The 14895-nt window shown below is 41.4% G+C and overlaps 1 protein-coding gene across 1 annotated transcript; it reads right to left on the reverse strand.

Moving 5' to 3' along the window:
- Positions 1-2492: 2492 nt before the first annotated feature.
- On the reverse strand, positions 2493-13018 carry ZFP69B (ZFP69 zinc finger protein B). The gene is made up of 5 exons (XM_014784204.2): positions 12547-13018; positions 9866-9951; positions 8245-8371; positions 7886-7981; positions 2493-3909 (listed from the first exon to the last, which is right to left on the reverse strand). The coding sequence occupies exons 1-5, from the start codon at positions 12824-12826 to the stop codon at positions 2741-2743; spliced, it is 1758 nt and encodes a 585-aa protein (XP_014639690.1). The 5' UTR covers positions 12827-13018; the 3' UTR covers positions 2493-2740.
- Positions 13019-14895: the final 1877 nt, after the last annotated feature.

Here is a 14895-nt window from a genome sequence, read left to right on the forward strand (position 1 = left end):
TCAGTTCAAATCAAAACAATTCAATATTTATTGAGTCTCTACTGTGTGCCAGGCACTTTTCTAGGCACTTGTGATACATCAGTGAACGGAGTAGAGCCCTGCCCTCACGGAGCTTACATACTAGCAGGGGGAAACAACAGTAAACAATAAGCGAAATACATATTAAGTATCTAGTACGTTAGGTGATATGTGATGGAAAAAGAAACAGTAGATCAAGTTAAGGGGGTTTGGGAATGCTGGGGGGGAGGGGTAAGGGACAGGATGCAGTATTAAGTAGGATGGTCAGGACAGGCTTCTGTGAAAAGGCAACGTCTGAGCAAAGATTAGAAGGTAAGGGTTTAGGATATCTGAAGGAACAGCCAGTGCAAAGGCCAATGGCAGGAACAAAGCTGGAGTTCAGGAGGGAGGTCTGGCCTGGAGACATGAATTTGGCAGTTAAATAGAGATGGTATTTTAGGCCATAAGACTAAATGAGGTCACTGAGGCAGGGAGTGTAGACGGAGAAAAGTGAGAGTCATGCCTTTCACTGAAAGAAGCAATCAGAGAAACCCAAATTCTTGGGAAATCTAAGACCACAGAAACACGGTAGAATATATAGAAGGAACAGTGTATCCCCTCTGTCCTTTGACCCATCAAAGTCATACAAGGACGAAAGAGTTAGAGGCCAGTAGGAAAAAAAAAAAAAAAAAAGTAAATGTAGTAACAGGAAAAAATCTAGGGATAATGGTATATATTACAAATTCCGGATTTACAGCTTTACTTTTGATAGTTCACACTTAAAATGTTCAGTCAATTCAATTATTCTGCCACATAAGAGTAAGAAGTTGAACCTGACCTACCTCCAATTATGTTTGGAAGGATGCAGTATCTATTAAGTGTAGTGAAGTACTATGAGTCAATTCCTCCACCTCCTCTCTCACACTTCCGTGCCTCAATATGGCCCCCATAGTCACTTTCTCTCTGGTCCACTTTGGTGGGCCCCTAGATGTATTGCTCTGGGAACTATCCCAAAGACCCTCCCAATTAACAGAAAGCACATTTTCGAATATAATGCTGTATGCTTGTCAAAGGGAAAGTTAAAAACAATTAAAATGCCAGCCAGGGGGCCGGCCCGGTGGTGCAAGCGGTTAAGTGTGCACGCTCCGCTGCAGTGGCCCAGGGTTCACTGGTTAGGATCCCGGGTGCACACCGTCACACCGCTTGCCAAGCCATGCTGTGGCAGCGTCCCATATAAAGTGGAGGAAGATGGGCATGGATGTTAGCCCAGGGCCAGTCTTCCTCAGCAAAAAAAACAGGAGGATTGGCAGATGTTAGCGCAGAGCTGATCTTCCTCACAAAAAAAAATAAAAATAAATAAAATAAAATAAAATGCCAGCCACCAATCTCAATATATCTATCTTCAAAAAGGCATCACTATATATTAAGGAATTATGGCCTATTATTTTTAGGTGTAATAATGGCATTGTGGTTATGTTTCAAGAGTGGTTATCTTTTAGAGACACAACTTGAAGTACTTATGGATGAACAAAAAAAGCATCATTGTGGACTGAATTATGCATAAGTATCTCCGTAAACAATTCCTAGTCTTCTACAATAGTATTACACGTGATTTTTAAAAAATTCTTGCAACAAAATACCAAAGGAATTGATAAGGAGATAAGACTTATGGCATAGATATACACAAACATACTAATTTGACATTAAATAAGAGTCTCTTGCCATTATTAATCATTTACATTCTCTATAGCAGGAGTGGCAAACTATAGCCCTTGGGCTAAGTGCAACCCGACACTTGTTTTTTAAATAAAATTTATTGGAACACAGCTACACTCATTCATTTATGTCAGTGGTTCTCAAGGAGGGACAATCTTGAACCCCAAGGGACACCTAGCAATGTCTGGAGACATTTTTGGTTGTCACAATGGATGGGGGGACTACCGGCATCTAGTACTGGCATCTTGTGGCCAGAGATACTGCTGAACATACCACAGCTGCCCAGAACAAAGAATCCAACCCAAAATATCAGCAGTGCCGAGGTCCACATACCCCGGTTTATATATTGTCTCTGGATGCTTTTGCACTAAAGTGGTTGAGTTAAGTAGTTCTGACAGAGACCATATGCCCACAACACCTAACATATTTACTATCTGGCCCTTTACAGAAAAAGTTTGCTAATTCTTCTCTATACAAAACCATAAAATATACATAAGTATCTCATGTATAGTAGGTTATCTATCAATTCTAGAAAGCTTCCTTCAACATTATTTCTTCTAGAAATGAGCCAACCAACATTTTTATTTATATCTCTTCTGACCATATAAAGGGCTATAGTAAAATGTTATATTTTATTCTGATTCATTAAATAAATATTTAACACAGTGATTCTCAAAAGCCAATCCACAGATCACTGACCTGCCTTGATGAAATTTTCACTGGCCCATAGTGAAATGAGAAAAACAAAGAAAAATTTGAGAAATTTTTATAAAGCTGATTTAATTCAATGTAAAAGGCTGTTCTTTATGACTATATCCTTCCTACATTTTTAAATATTAAAATGCTCTTTCTTTTCTTAAACAATACTGACAATAGGTGGGTTTTTTTAATATGAGAAAACTAATAGTCATAACATTGGGTCAAACCATTAAACAAAAGTTATTGGTTCTTGAAATCCAAAAGTCAGAAAACCACTAATTTAGAGGCTGTTGCTCCAATATGAGGATTCTTTGATGTTAAACATATTTCACATATCATTGCTGAAAGTATTTCTTAAATGTGTTTTGCAATGTCTAATAAGTGATGAACTGCAGCTGAAGGCTTTTCCACATTCATTACAGTCATAAGGTTTTTCTCCAGTATGAATTCTCTGATGTTTAGCAAAGGATGAATCATGCCTAAAGGCTTTCCCACAGTGATTGCATTCATAAGGTTTCACTCCAGTGTGGACTCTCTGATGGATAGAAAGGTGTATTCTCTGGCTAAAGGCTTTCCCACATTCCTTACATTTATATGGTCTTTCCCCAGTATGAGTTCTCTGGTGTTGAGTTAGGTATGTGCTATGGCTGAAGGTTTTACTGCATACATTACAAATATAGGGTTTCACACCAGTATGAATAATCTCATGCTGCCTAAGGTGTCTAATCTGGAAAAATGCTTTTCCACAGTCTTTGCATGTGAAAGGTTTCTCTCTAACATGAGTTCTCAAATGCTGGATCAGCCCAATGCTCTGGCTGAATGCTTTCTCGCATACACCACATTCATAGGGCTTCTCCCCAGTATGAATTCTAACATGTTGAGTAAGAGATGATGGATGTCTGAAGGTTTTCCCACATTCCTTACATTCATAGGGTTTCTCACCAGTATGGATTCTCTGATGTGGAATAAGGGATGAACTTTGGCTAAAGGCTTTTCCACATTCTTTACATCTGAAAGGTTTCTCTCCAGTATGAATTCTCATGTGTTCTGTAAGGTGAATGAGCTGTTTGAAGATTTTTTCACAAATATTACATTCAAAGGTTTTCCTTCTTGCACAACTCCTTGAATGATTAATCAAATCTAAATTGTATCTACTTCTCTTTCCAGATATGTCATATTCATGGTCTCTTTTTCTTGGAGGACCTACTGGTCCTGGAATAACTTTTGAGCTCACATTAATACTTTTCTCAAATCTGTTAGATTCTTGGTCTCTCTCCTGAGTGAGTGTTTTCTTGTGGATCAAGGAGATTTGCCCCTCACCCATTCCTTCATTTTCCTGGTGACTTTCTAACTTATCACATTTGGAGACTCTTCCCAATGCAGAATACAACATGCTTCCTCTTGTGGACCTTTCCATCACCAGGCCATAGTGTAATTCTTCCCATGAAATGTCATTCTTTAAGGCTGACTCTTTGGTCTCTGTTTTACTCCCCAAGTCTGAAAGAAATCCAAAAATACAAATGACCATATCCACTGCACTTTAAAAAATAAATGGCCATAGTGAGAACAGGAAGGAAATAAAATAACACATACTGGTACAGGAAGCTTGGACTGTCTTCAAATGTGATCCTGCCACCTAGACAGCTAATATGAAAGGAAGTGGAGAAGTGGTCAAAGGAAAGAAGCTGTCAGAAGTATGGGAGGTGACGTTAAGCAATTGGGAGGAATTCATTTATGTGAATCGCAAGAGGAAATGGACTAAGAAGAGAGCATCATTGTAAGGGCAAATATCAAGAGTCAAGATTAAAGAAGACAGGATTCTAACACCATATCATCTCAAGTCTGTATTTCTATGACAAAATTTTCTTTATTAAAAAAAGTTTTTAAGTATTTATCTCATATGTTTTAAACATTAAATAAAACATTAGGGGCCAAGCCCTGTGGTATAGTGGTTAAGTTCGGTGCATTCTGCTTCAGCAGCCCAGGCTTGAGGATTTGGATCCCAAGGCACGGACCTACACCACTCATCCAGCCATGCTGTGGCAGCAACCCATATACAAAGTAGAGGAAGACTGGCACAGATGCTAGCTCAGGGCAAATCTTCCTTAGCAGAAAAACAAAACAAAACAAAACATTAAATAATAATAGGGATGCATTCACTAAAAAGGGATAGCCTCTCTCAATCTCCTCCTCATTTCCTCCAGTCTCTTAGGATTTTGCAATACCTCCGTTCAGACATTACCCAACAATATGTATATGTGAATGTGTGCATTTATGTATATATGGTCACAAATACTCATATGCAGTAAAAAAGGGATCACAATATACGTACAGTTCTGTATCTGTTTTGTTTGGTTTTTTAACTCAACTATATCTTATGGGCCCCCTTCCATGTCTGTACATTCAGATTTACCTCATTCTTTTTAACAACTGCATTGCATTCCACTTTATGGACATATCATAATTTGACTTTCCCCTACTGAAAAATATTTAGGTTGTCTCCAAATTTTCACTTTGTCATTATACATACATTTCTGTACACTCCTGTCAGTATTTCATAAGATCTACTAAAGAAGAATTATTGGATTGTGAGTATGTGTGCTCTCAGTGAATGTGGGTACCTTTTCCTGCAAACTCACTGGATTTTTATCAATCTTCACAATTTCTGCCTATATATTAATCAATGGTTTCTTAATTTGTGACAAAATATTAACTACTCTGTAAAATCTTAAATGATAGAGAATATATATTCTATCCATAGTATACATGGGGCAATATTTTTGGATGAAGGCATTTCCCTATTTTTACTCTTTCTATTCCTATCCATCCATTCCAGACCCTGCCATCCTAAAGCACCAATATTTCCTATTCACAGCAAAATCTTATTGCCCAGGATTCCTAACCTCACGTTAGTAATAGCACATACAAAGTGCTTGGTAATAGCTGGATAAACTTTGGAGCGAACTTAAAAAGCAAATAGAGATGTTTATATTACTTACTACAGGGGGCCGGCCCCGTGGCTTAGCGGTTAAGTGCACGCGTTACACTACTGGTGGCCTGGGTTCGGATCCCGGGCGCGCACCGACGCACCGCTTCTCCGGCCATCTCCAGCCATGCTGAGGCCGCATCCCACATACAGCAACTAGAAGGATGTGCAACTATGACATACAACTATCTACTGGGGCTTTGGGGGAAAAAAAAAGGAGGAGGATTGGCAATAGATGTTAGCTCAGAGCCGGTCTTCCTCAGCAAAAAGAGGAGGATTAGCATGGATGTTAGCTCAGGGCTGATCTTCCTCAAAATAAATAAATAAATAAATAAATATATTACTGACTACAGGGAATAGGGAGTCACTTTTTTTTAAAGTAAGAACAAGATAAATGTTATATTTCAAGTGGTCAAATCTAGTAGGAACATTCAAAATGGTTCAGAAAAAGAAAACAAGACATCAACAAATGCAACTAGAAATTATAATAACAGACATGAGATGATGGGAACTTGGCTCTGCATTGCATCAACAGAGATGAAGAGTAGAAGTGAATCTAGAAGGTAATATCAAAGAACAAAACTTGGGGAATGAGGGAAAACTGAGAGTACAAAATATGATACAGTCTTGCTGATACCATGATTTCTAGCCTTAGAGACTGAAAGAATACGAGGAGTCAGGATGAGAAGTTTGTTTGGGAGAGAAGATGGCTTCTCTTTTTGGACATAGTGGGGTTGAAGTGACAACAGTACATCTATACAGAGATGTCCTAAATACCAGGGATATGTGGGAATAGAGTTCATATGGATCTGTAAGACAAAGGTGGAAATATGGAGAATATGGGTGTCAAAGGGCTAGCTGAAACCCTCACAATGCATTTGTGAGAGTTTGTACAGAAATAGAATAGCAGAGTAAAAGGCTCCTCGGGGATTGTGGCAGAGACTGTTGCCTGTTCACTGAAATCCATTCTCCCCATTTGTTGACATACAACTATACTGTATTTCCCAATCTTCCTTGAATTTGATTGAGTGAAGCGACAAAAGTCCCTTGTTAATGAATGAGAGTGTAAGTGATGTGAACCACTTCAGGCTGGCCCATAAAGACCTCCCATATGAGCTCCTCTGTGCTCTTATTCTACTGCTGGTTAAATTTAGATGATGAGGAGGCCCTAGGGGATGCTGGAGCCACCATGTGGAAGGAATCTCGGTCCCAGATTCGCCATATGGAAAAGAATTGTCCATTGAAGTAAACAGTTCCCCCAGACCAGTATATGAGCAAGAAATTCCTCTTCTGTTTGAGCCAAATTCTTGAGTCTATTTGCTATAGTAGTTTAACCTATCCTAATGAAGGCAGAAATGATATGTCTGCATGAAACAGGATATTGATGAGAAGCACTGAAAAAGCAATCATAGAAAGAAGAGACAGAGGAGACAAAAATTATTAAACTAGCTGGTGGAGGAAAGGATACCAAGAAGGCAGTGAGGTCTACATGACCTAAAGCTTCATGTAGAATAGTGCCATAAGCATACAAACCATGGAGTCAGAATGATAAGAATTCAAGCACTGGGCCGGTCCCGTGGCTTAGTGGTTAAGTGTGCACACTCCGCTGCCGGCGGCCCGGGTTCGGATCCCGGGTGCGCACCGACGCACCGCTCCTCTGGCCATGCTGAGGCCGCGTCCCACATACAGCAACTAGAAGGATGTGCAGCTATGACAGACAACTATCTACTGGGGCTTTGGGGGAAAAATAAATAAATAAAATCTTTAAAAAAAAAAAAAAAAAAAAGAATTCAAGCACTGATCCACCAACAAGTAGCTAAGTCACCCTGTACAAATTTCTTAACCTATGAGCCTTCTCTTCCTCATTTGTGAGACGGGGCTAAACGAGGCACAGGACTCACAGAGGCCAGCTGGGTAAATATCTGTCATTATTACTGTTCTTAAAAGCCATTGGATTTGGTAAGCAAGAATGGTGTGGTGATTTCTCAAAGAGTCATAAATTATGTGAAATAACAAGTTAAATTACACAAGTTAAAAAGGGAATCAGAATTGAAGCTATGATCACGGAATAAAATTTAGGAAAAAATTTTAAACGGAATCATGAGAGAAAGTGAAATCCATGATGAAATGACACGAGATTCTGGTGAAAGGTGCTGTATTTAATGAGGGGAGATCCATGAATATCTGAATGGACAGGAGAAAGAAACTATGATTAGGGTAAGGTTTGGAATACTGGCAAAAGCAAGAAAATCATGAAAGTCAGGTCAGGAGAAATGAAGAAGGCTAACCCTAATGAGAAAGCATCTCTTTTCCTCTGACTCCAGAGAAACTAATAACAAGGCAAGCGCAGGAAAGCGGTAACAAAGTGGCAAACAGGTTTCTTGTGGGTCCCATCCAGAAGGCTTCAGCCTTCCCCACAGTCTGGAGAAGGCTTTGAGCAAAACTCTCTGGCAAACATGACACAGGCCCCATCTGCCTTGCTCTTACCTGAAGTTGGACCTCCTGAAATGTCTCTCTCAATCAGCCATGGCTCTTCTCCTTTCTCCAACTGGGAAATCACACCAGGTTTGGAAAGCTGATATCCTGCTCATGAAGAAGAAAAAACTGCATATGCTGAGGTCAAAGAGCGATGCCAAGAATTTAAAGACAGTTCTTTGGTATTCAGGCCTTCTGAAGGGTAGAGTGGAAAAACGAGGGCAGAAAAGACCACAGCAATCCTGACTTGCTGTTCAGAATGAACTAGAAACCTCTAACACAGAACTCAAAACCCAAGCATAGCACTTAACTTAGAAATAAGATTTTCTTGCAATAGGCAGGTTCTAGTTACAATGGGAACCCATCCTTACCCACTGAGACCAGGTTCCCATAGTTCTCCAGCATCACCTCCCGGTACAGACTCCGGTGAGCAGGGGCCAGTTGCCCCCACTCGTCCTGGGTGAAGTCCACAGATACGTCCTTGAAGGTCAACAGTTCCTAGAATATCAAATATGTTCCTTTTCAGCCAGAGTTCAGGAAAGCTGTTCTGACCTTGTCTAGATGCTAAGAGATTCTAGACAAGTTTTCCTGGATACCCTCTTGAAAATTGTTTGGCTGATTTTCTGCAGGGAGGTTACAAAACAATGGAGAGAGTGTGTAAATTGTCTTTGGCCATTTACAATTTGACTGAAGGCAAAATACTTATGAAATATTAAAGAAGGTTACAGAAGAATACATAGTAATTTAGATTAAAGACAATAAAGATCAGGAATATTTGAGAAAAGGTAGAGTTAAAAGGGGCTAAGGCCACAAGAGAAGACAAGGACCTCTGCTGGGCTGAAAGAATTGGTTAAAATGAGAACATTTCAGCATGGGTAAAATACCCTTAGCTGGGTATTTCTGTTAGTAAGGAAAGTATGCCAGAACAGCATGTTTCTGGAGGGAATGTGAATTCTGCCTAGTAAGGAAGAGCCCTTGACCAAAGCAGACACTGTGTTATGAAGTACTAGAGCCTGTTATATATGATCTACATAAATTAGATAACCATTTGATAGTTATTTTTTTTAAATATTACCAAATGCAAAGAGAAGCCAGAAGGCTGAGATAATAACAAATTCCCTAAGTATGGAGATTATTTTAATGCTTTTTATGTATTGTAAATAATTCTGGAATGCATTTCAGGCCTATGAGGCTGATGTTAGCATCCACATTTAACCGATGAGAAAACTGAACTCGAGGAAGGTTAAAGACATGGGATTAAACTCTATACCATGTGACTCTGGAAGCTAAGATCACTCCACTTTAAAACTCTTCTGTTCTCTAATAATATCTCCGTCTGTACCGGTTTTCTCTGAGTACTCTACAATTTTTTTCAGTTTCCCTACGCTTCTGGAGTTTGGTAGCGTAGAGCTTTGGCAGTAGCAAGTGCCACTGGTTTGCTGATCAGCTCATTTATGATACACAGACACTACTGAACTGCTCTTGGAAGTTTTCCTTCCTTTTCTGCTCAGTCTATCTAGTTTGTGCCTTTCGTGATCTGCCAGTAGTTTCTCTACTCATTTCTCTTTTCATCTACCATTCTGCTCCAGGACATGACCAAAAATCCTCTCTTAAAGGTCATTAATGAAATGTATACATCTCCAAGAATATCAGAACCTTATCCTGTTAATTTTAAAATGTTGCTTAAAATGTTTTACAATGTTCGTCTTCCCCCCAGATGACATCCGTGAGGTTTAAGGGAAAGAACTACATTACATGCCAGCACGATTTTTAAATTTGTTGGATAAGGGGCTAGAGGTTTGCTAGAAACAAGAAGCTTCCTGAGGAAGGTTACTACTAGTGGGGAATTATCTGTGAAATCATTCGATGCAGGCTGGTTTCAAACAGGTTATAAAAATCCAATCCAGGAAGTCGAGTCAAAGAAAGTCAAAGCCCAGGGCTCTTAAAATCTGAGAAACAATTTCAAGAAAGCGACAGGAAACTCCAACCCACCTGGAATTCTGCTGTTGGGGGCCCAGAGGTCATTTCACCCTCGAAACTTTCTCCATGGGTCTCATCAGCACCCTGAGCCATCAGAGCTGAGGAAGGAAAAGAGCCATGAGGTTTGCATCTCCCCAAATCCCCCAAATAGAAAAACTGCCTACAGACCTGCTGAATGTGGCTCCTCTCTCAATATATTCACAAACAGGGACATTTGGAGCCACTCAAGAACAGCCTGAAGGCTCCTTAATGAGGAGCATCTGCGGTGCGTTGTTTTGGAGATTAATATTTGCCAATAGTCAATGCTAGTCCAAAAGCACAGATCTACCAGGCATCTCCTCTGCTCAAAAATCCTCCAAGGTTCCCCACTGACAAGAAAGAAAAATCCAAACACTTTATCACGGTCTTCAAGATCCTCCACAACCAGTCCAAAGCTGCTTCTCCAAGCATGGTCTCCCTCTAAACACCATCCTTCATCCACTGGACACACCCACCCACATAATCCTATTCACCATTCTTTGAACATACCTGGATAGCACCCACGTCAGTCCTTTCCCACAAGTTCTACTCAGTGAAAAACTGACGTATCCTTCTGGGCCAGTTCAAGTGAAGTTTTCTCAGACACCCTTAATGAGAAGAAAGCTTCCTCTCCCCTGTACTCCCCAAAAGCTTGGTTTTTATCTCGATTCTAGTCTCTATCTCAGGCCACCTCCTATTATATTTATTTGTATAATTATCTCCCTCAATTGAATGTTAGTATGAGTATACAGGTAGAAACTGCATCTGATTCATTTTTCTTCCATCTGCTCAAGTGTTAAGCATAACACCCTGTCAGGCTGCTGGAATTCAAGAAATACTGGCTGAATTTGACGTAGTAAGAATATGAACCAGGAATTAAGGCACATGAATTATTGTCCTTGTATTCTTTCCCAGCTTTTTATTATGAATATTGAACACCCTTATATCCACCATCTACATTCAACAATAGTTAGCATTTGCCCTATATGCTTCCTCTATCTATATTTTTTTCTGAACCATTTCAAAGTTGCAGACATCATGATACTTCATCCCTAAATACTTCAAATACGGATCTTCTCCTGCATAGCCACAATACCATTTATGACTCCTAAGAAAGTTAATAATATTTCTATAGTATCTAAATATTCAGTCCATATTCATGTTTCCCTACTGTTCCCCAACTGTCTTTTATTCTGGATTTTTTCCAAATCAGGAGCCAATCAAGGTTCACACTTTCAAAGCGGTTCTTACCTCCAGGCTCTTACTCTAGAATAGTACTTCCCCTTTTCTCATGACATTGGCTTTTTTTTTTTTTCCCCGGGTGAGGAAGATCAGCCCTGAGCTAACATCCGATGCTGATCCTCCTCTTTTTTTGCTGAGGAAGACTGGCCCGGAGCTAACATCTGTGCCCATCTTCCTCTACTTTATATGGGACGCTGCCACAGTGTGGGGTGACAAGAGGTGCATCAGTGCGCACCTGGGATCCAGGCCTGTGAATCCCAGACCGCCGAAGTGGAGCGCATGCAATTAACTGCTTGAGCCACCGGGCCGGCCCATGACATTGGCTTTTTAAGAGATCAGAGCAATCTAACTGTATCCTCAGGGTGGGGTTTACCTTATTTTTCCATCCCCTGTCTTTTCTTTAAACCAGAAGTTCAGGCTTTACGCTTAATTTAGGATCAGGTTAAACATTTTTGGCAGGAATACTTCATGGGTGATACCATGTGCTTTATATTACACTAGCCACAAAGCACAAAATGTCAGGTTACGCCATGGCTGGGACACTTCGTTAAGATAGTGACCACCAGATCTCACCATTGTAAAAGTATGTTCTTGCGTTGGCATTTAGCAAGTAACTTGTCGGGGCGATACTTTGACACCATGTGAATATCCTGTTCCCCATCAACCTTTCAATTATTTCATTTACAGTAAAATGTTCTATCATTCCTTCTACATTTATTATTGGCAGGTATTTTCTGTCAAGAGCTTTCCCTCAACAACTGGAAATGATCTAAAAAGCAAGATAAACGCATCCTTCATTCCCATAATAATCTATTTTCAAAGTAAGAAATCAGTGTATTAATTACCTCCAATGTAGGCAAATGAGTTTCCCCCCTCTTCTTTCTCTATTTTAAGTATCATCAGGAACTTGTGGAATTTTATTTATTCAAGGTATTACAATCAATGTGGACACTTAAACTGTCTCAAATTTGTCCAGTGGAAGCCCCCTGAACCTGGCTGTTGCATCCTTCTCATACAGTCCATTAGTCTGAGCTCTTTCTTGCTTTCTAACACAAGATACTCCAGGTTCACCTGGTACTTTCCCTGCTGCTTTCTACTCTTGACCTAGCCACCAAGTACCTGGACAGGTCTCTCATTTGATTCACATTTCCTCACCATAAAACAAGGAAAATCAGGCAAGTCCTCCCTGCCCCACATGCCCACGGGGAAGATGAAAAGAAATAACATATACAGCCATGACACTGAAATACTGGTTTTAGGTCAACTGGCCACTACTACTCAGGAAAACCCCAGGCCAGGAGCCATAATCAAGAACTCCAGAGACCTTTTACTCAATTGTCTCCCTAAGAGATGCTTCTGCTCAGGTGTCTACCTTCCTTCTCATTCTAGAGGATGCTGCTTTTCCTCTCTCCCACACATCAGTCTAGTCTCACCTTCTCCTCCCAACATCTTAGTCACGTTCTCCCACAGGGGCACGCCCTCCTTGGCCTTCTCTGGATGGTGCAACTTCACCCAGGTGCTGGCCTCCGTGGGCAGGGTGATCAGGAGCTGCTGCAGCATGAGGACTTCAGCACTCCTTTCTGGGGGACCCTCTGGCCCCAGACCACAAGACAGAGAGTCCTGATTGGGCTTGTCCACTTTTGACGAGGAAACTCCGACGGGAAGCTTCACACTTGTACAGGTGTCCTCCACTCTCAGGAACCCGGGGGACATACAGTACCAAAATCCGGAGTCTGGATCTTTTAACGTCTAGGGTCTCAAGGAACACCTCCCATCTTGAGCTCCATCTGTCTCCTTAGCAGGCAGCTGAAGCCTCCAGGTATTAATTCTAAGCAGTCGCCTCTACAGTCCCCTGGCGATGCTGGGCAGAAAACATTAGAGTCAGCAAAAACATCTAGAAGGCTTAGTCAAACAGTCAGGATTCTAGAGCTTGCACCAATCTCTGAAAATTTTTACAAAAGATACACGGAGACCGTGGATATACAGAGCCACGGTGGTCCAAACACTGTGCTGGTGTCACGAAGCAGAGAGATGAATAAAACCCAATTCTTTGTTTTAGGCAGTAGTACTATATTTAAAATAGTCTGAGATTTAGAATCAAAAAGGATCTGGGTTTGAATCCCAGCTCCTTCACTTGTCGGCTGTGGCAAATCACGTAACCCCTTTAATCCCGTTTCCTCCTTCCTAAACGGAGAGGCTAAGCCAGCTTCTCCAGGGCTGGACCCGCCAGGCCCTGCCCTCGCAGCCTTTGTCCGACTCCGAGCCGTCGGGCGCACCCCGCGCCACGGGTGACCGCGGGCGGGGCGGAGCAGAGCCGGCGCTTCCCTGCTCACCCCTCCCCAGACCCCGAAGAGGCCCCGCTCACCCAGCTCTCACCTACTCGGCCCGCACGCCCTCACCCTCCCGCCGCGGCCGGCCGTCATCCGAGCACCACCAAGATGCTCCCACGTAGCGCAGCGCAGGCCCGTGCGCCTGCGCGGCAGCGACCTCCGCGCGTGGTTCCCAGCGTTCTCCGGGACAGCATTCCCGTTGGCAGGGATCCCGGGATGCTCGCCCGGCGGTCCCGTCGCTCTCGGCTCGCCGGCCTCCCTGGACCCGAGCACAGGGTGAAGCAGCCCGGCTCCTGCAGAAGAAAATGGAGCCTGTGTTCTTGTCCTTCCACGCCGACACTGCTGAATAGAAGCAGCCCTCCTCTGCCGAGAATAGGCATGTGAGTGTTTCTGTGGGGAGATGTGAAACCCTTGACAAAAGGGAAAAGTCTGTATCACTTTTTTGTCAAACAACGTTGGTATAAAAGAATCTATACCACTTTCACTTAATAATATGTACGTGGAAAAGACTGCAAGTGGAAAGTAACCCAGTGTTTTATTAAAAGAATACCACAATCAGGTAGTTTTTTGTTCTAGTATTCAGTAAGTTCTTACATTAATTGCTTTCCTTATATTACTGAAATACCAAAAGATATACAAAAGCAAAATAATTATTACATATAATCTCACCAAGCAGGGGGAACCGTTGCTAACGTTTGGTGCACACTACCTACACATGCACACACAGTTTATGTTTCTTCATGCATTTTTATGTATTTTCTGCAGAAATGATTATACTGTAATGTTTTAATTGCTGGGTTTTGTCTTCTCAACAAAGTAGGAGTACATCATTCCAAATATACTTCTACATCAATAGCTTACCAAAGTAACAATTTAGAAAATAGAATAAAAGTATATAGTTGCTAGCTGTTATGGACTGAATGTTTTGTGTCCCCCTCCCCCCAAAATAATTCATATGTTGAAGCCCTAACCCCCAGTGTAGCTGTTTTTGAAGGAAGGAACTAGTTAAGATTAAATGAGGTCATAAGGGTGATGCCATGATCCCATACAATTAGCGTCCTTAAAAGAAGAGACACCAGAGGGCTCACTCTCTCTCTGAAGGTGCAGGCATTGAGGAAAGGTCATGTGAGGATTTAGCAAGAAGGCACTATCTGCAAGCAGGAAGAGAGCCCTCACTGGAAACTGACCCTGCCAGACCTTGAGCTGGAACTTCTAGCCTTGAGAACTGTAAGAAAATAAATTTTTGTTGTTTAAACCACCCAGTCTGTGATATTTTGTTATAGCAGCCCCAGCAGTCTAATACATTAGCATATAGTATTTACAGAGTATGAAGCTTTGTTCTAAGTGCATTACATATTTTAACTCATTTAGTCCTCATAACAACCCATTGAGGTAAGTACCATTATTTATTCCCACTTTGCAGATAAGAAAACTGAGGTTTGGAAAAGTTAA

This window comes from Ceratotherium simum, chromosome 22 (genome assembly GCF_057802395.1).
Source record: "Ceratotherium simum simum isolate JZ-2026a chromosome 22, ASM5780239v1, whole genome shotgun sequence".
In the NCBI taxonomy this organism is placed as follows: Eukaryota; Metazoa; Chordata; class Mammalia; order Perissodactyla; family Rhinocerotidae; genus Ceratotherium; species Ceratotherium simum.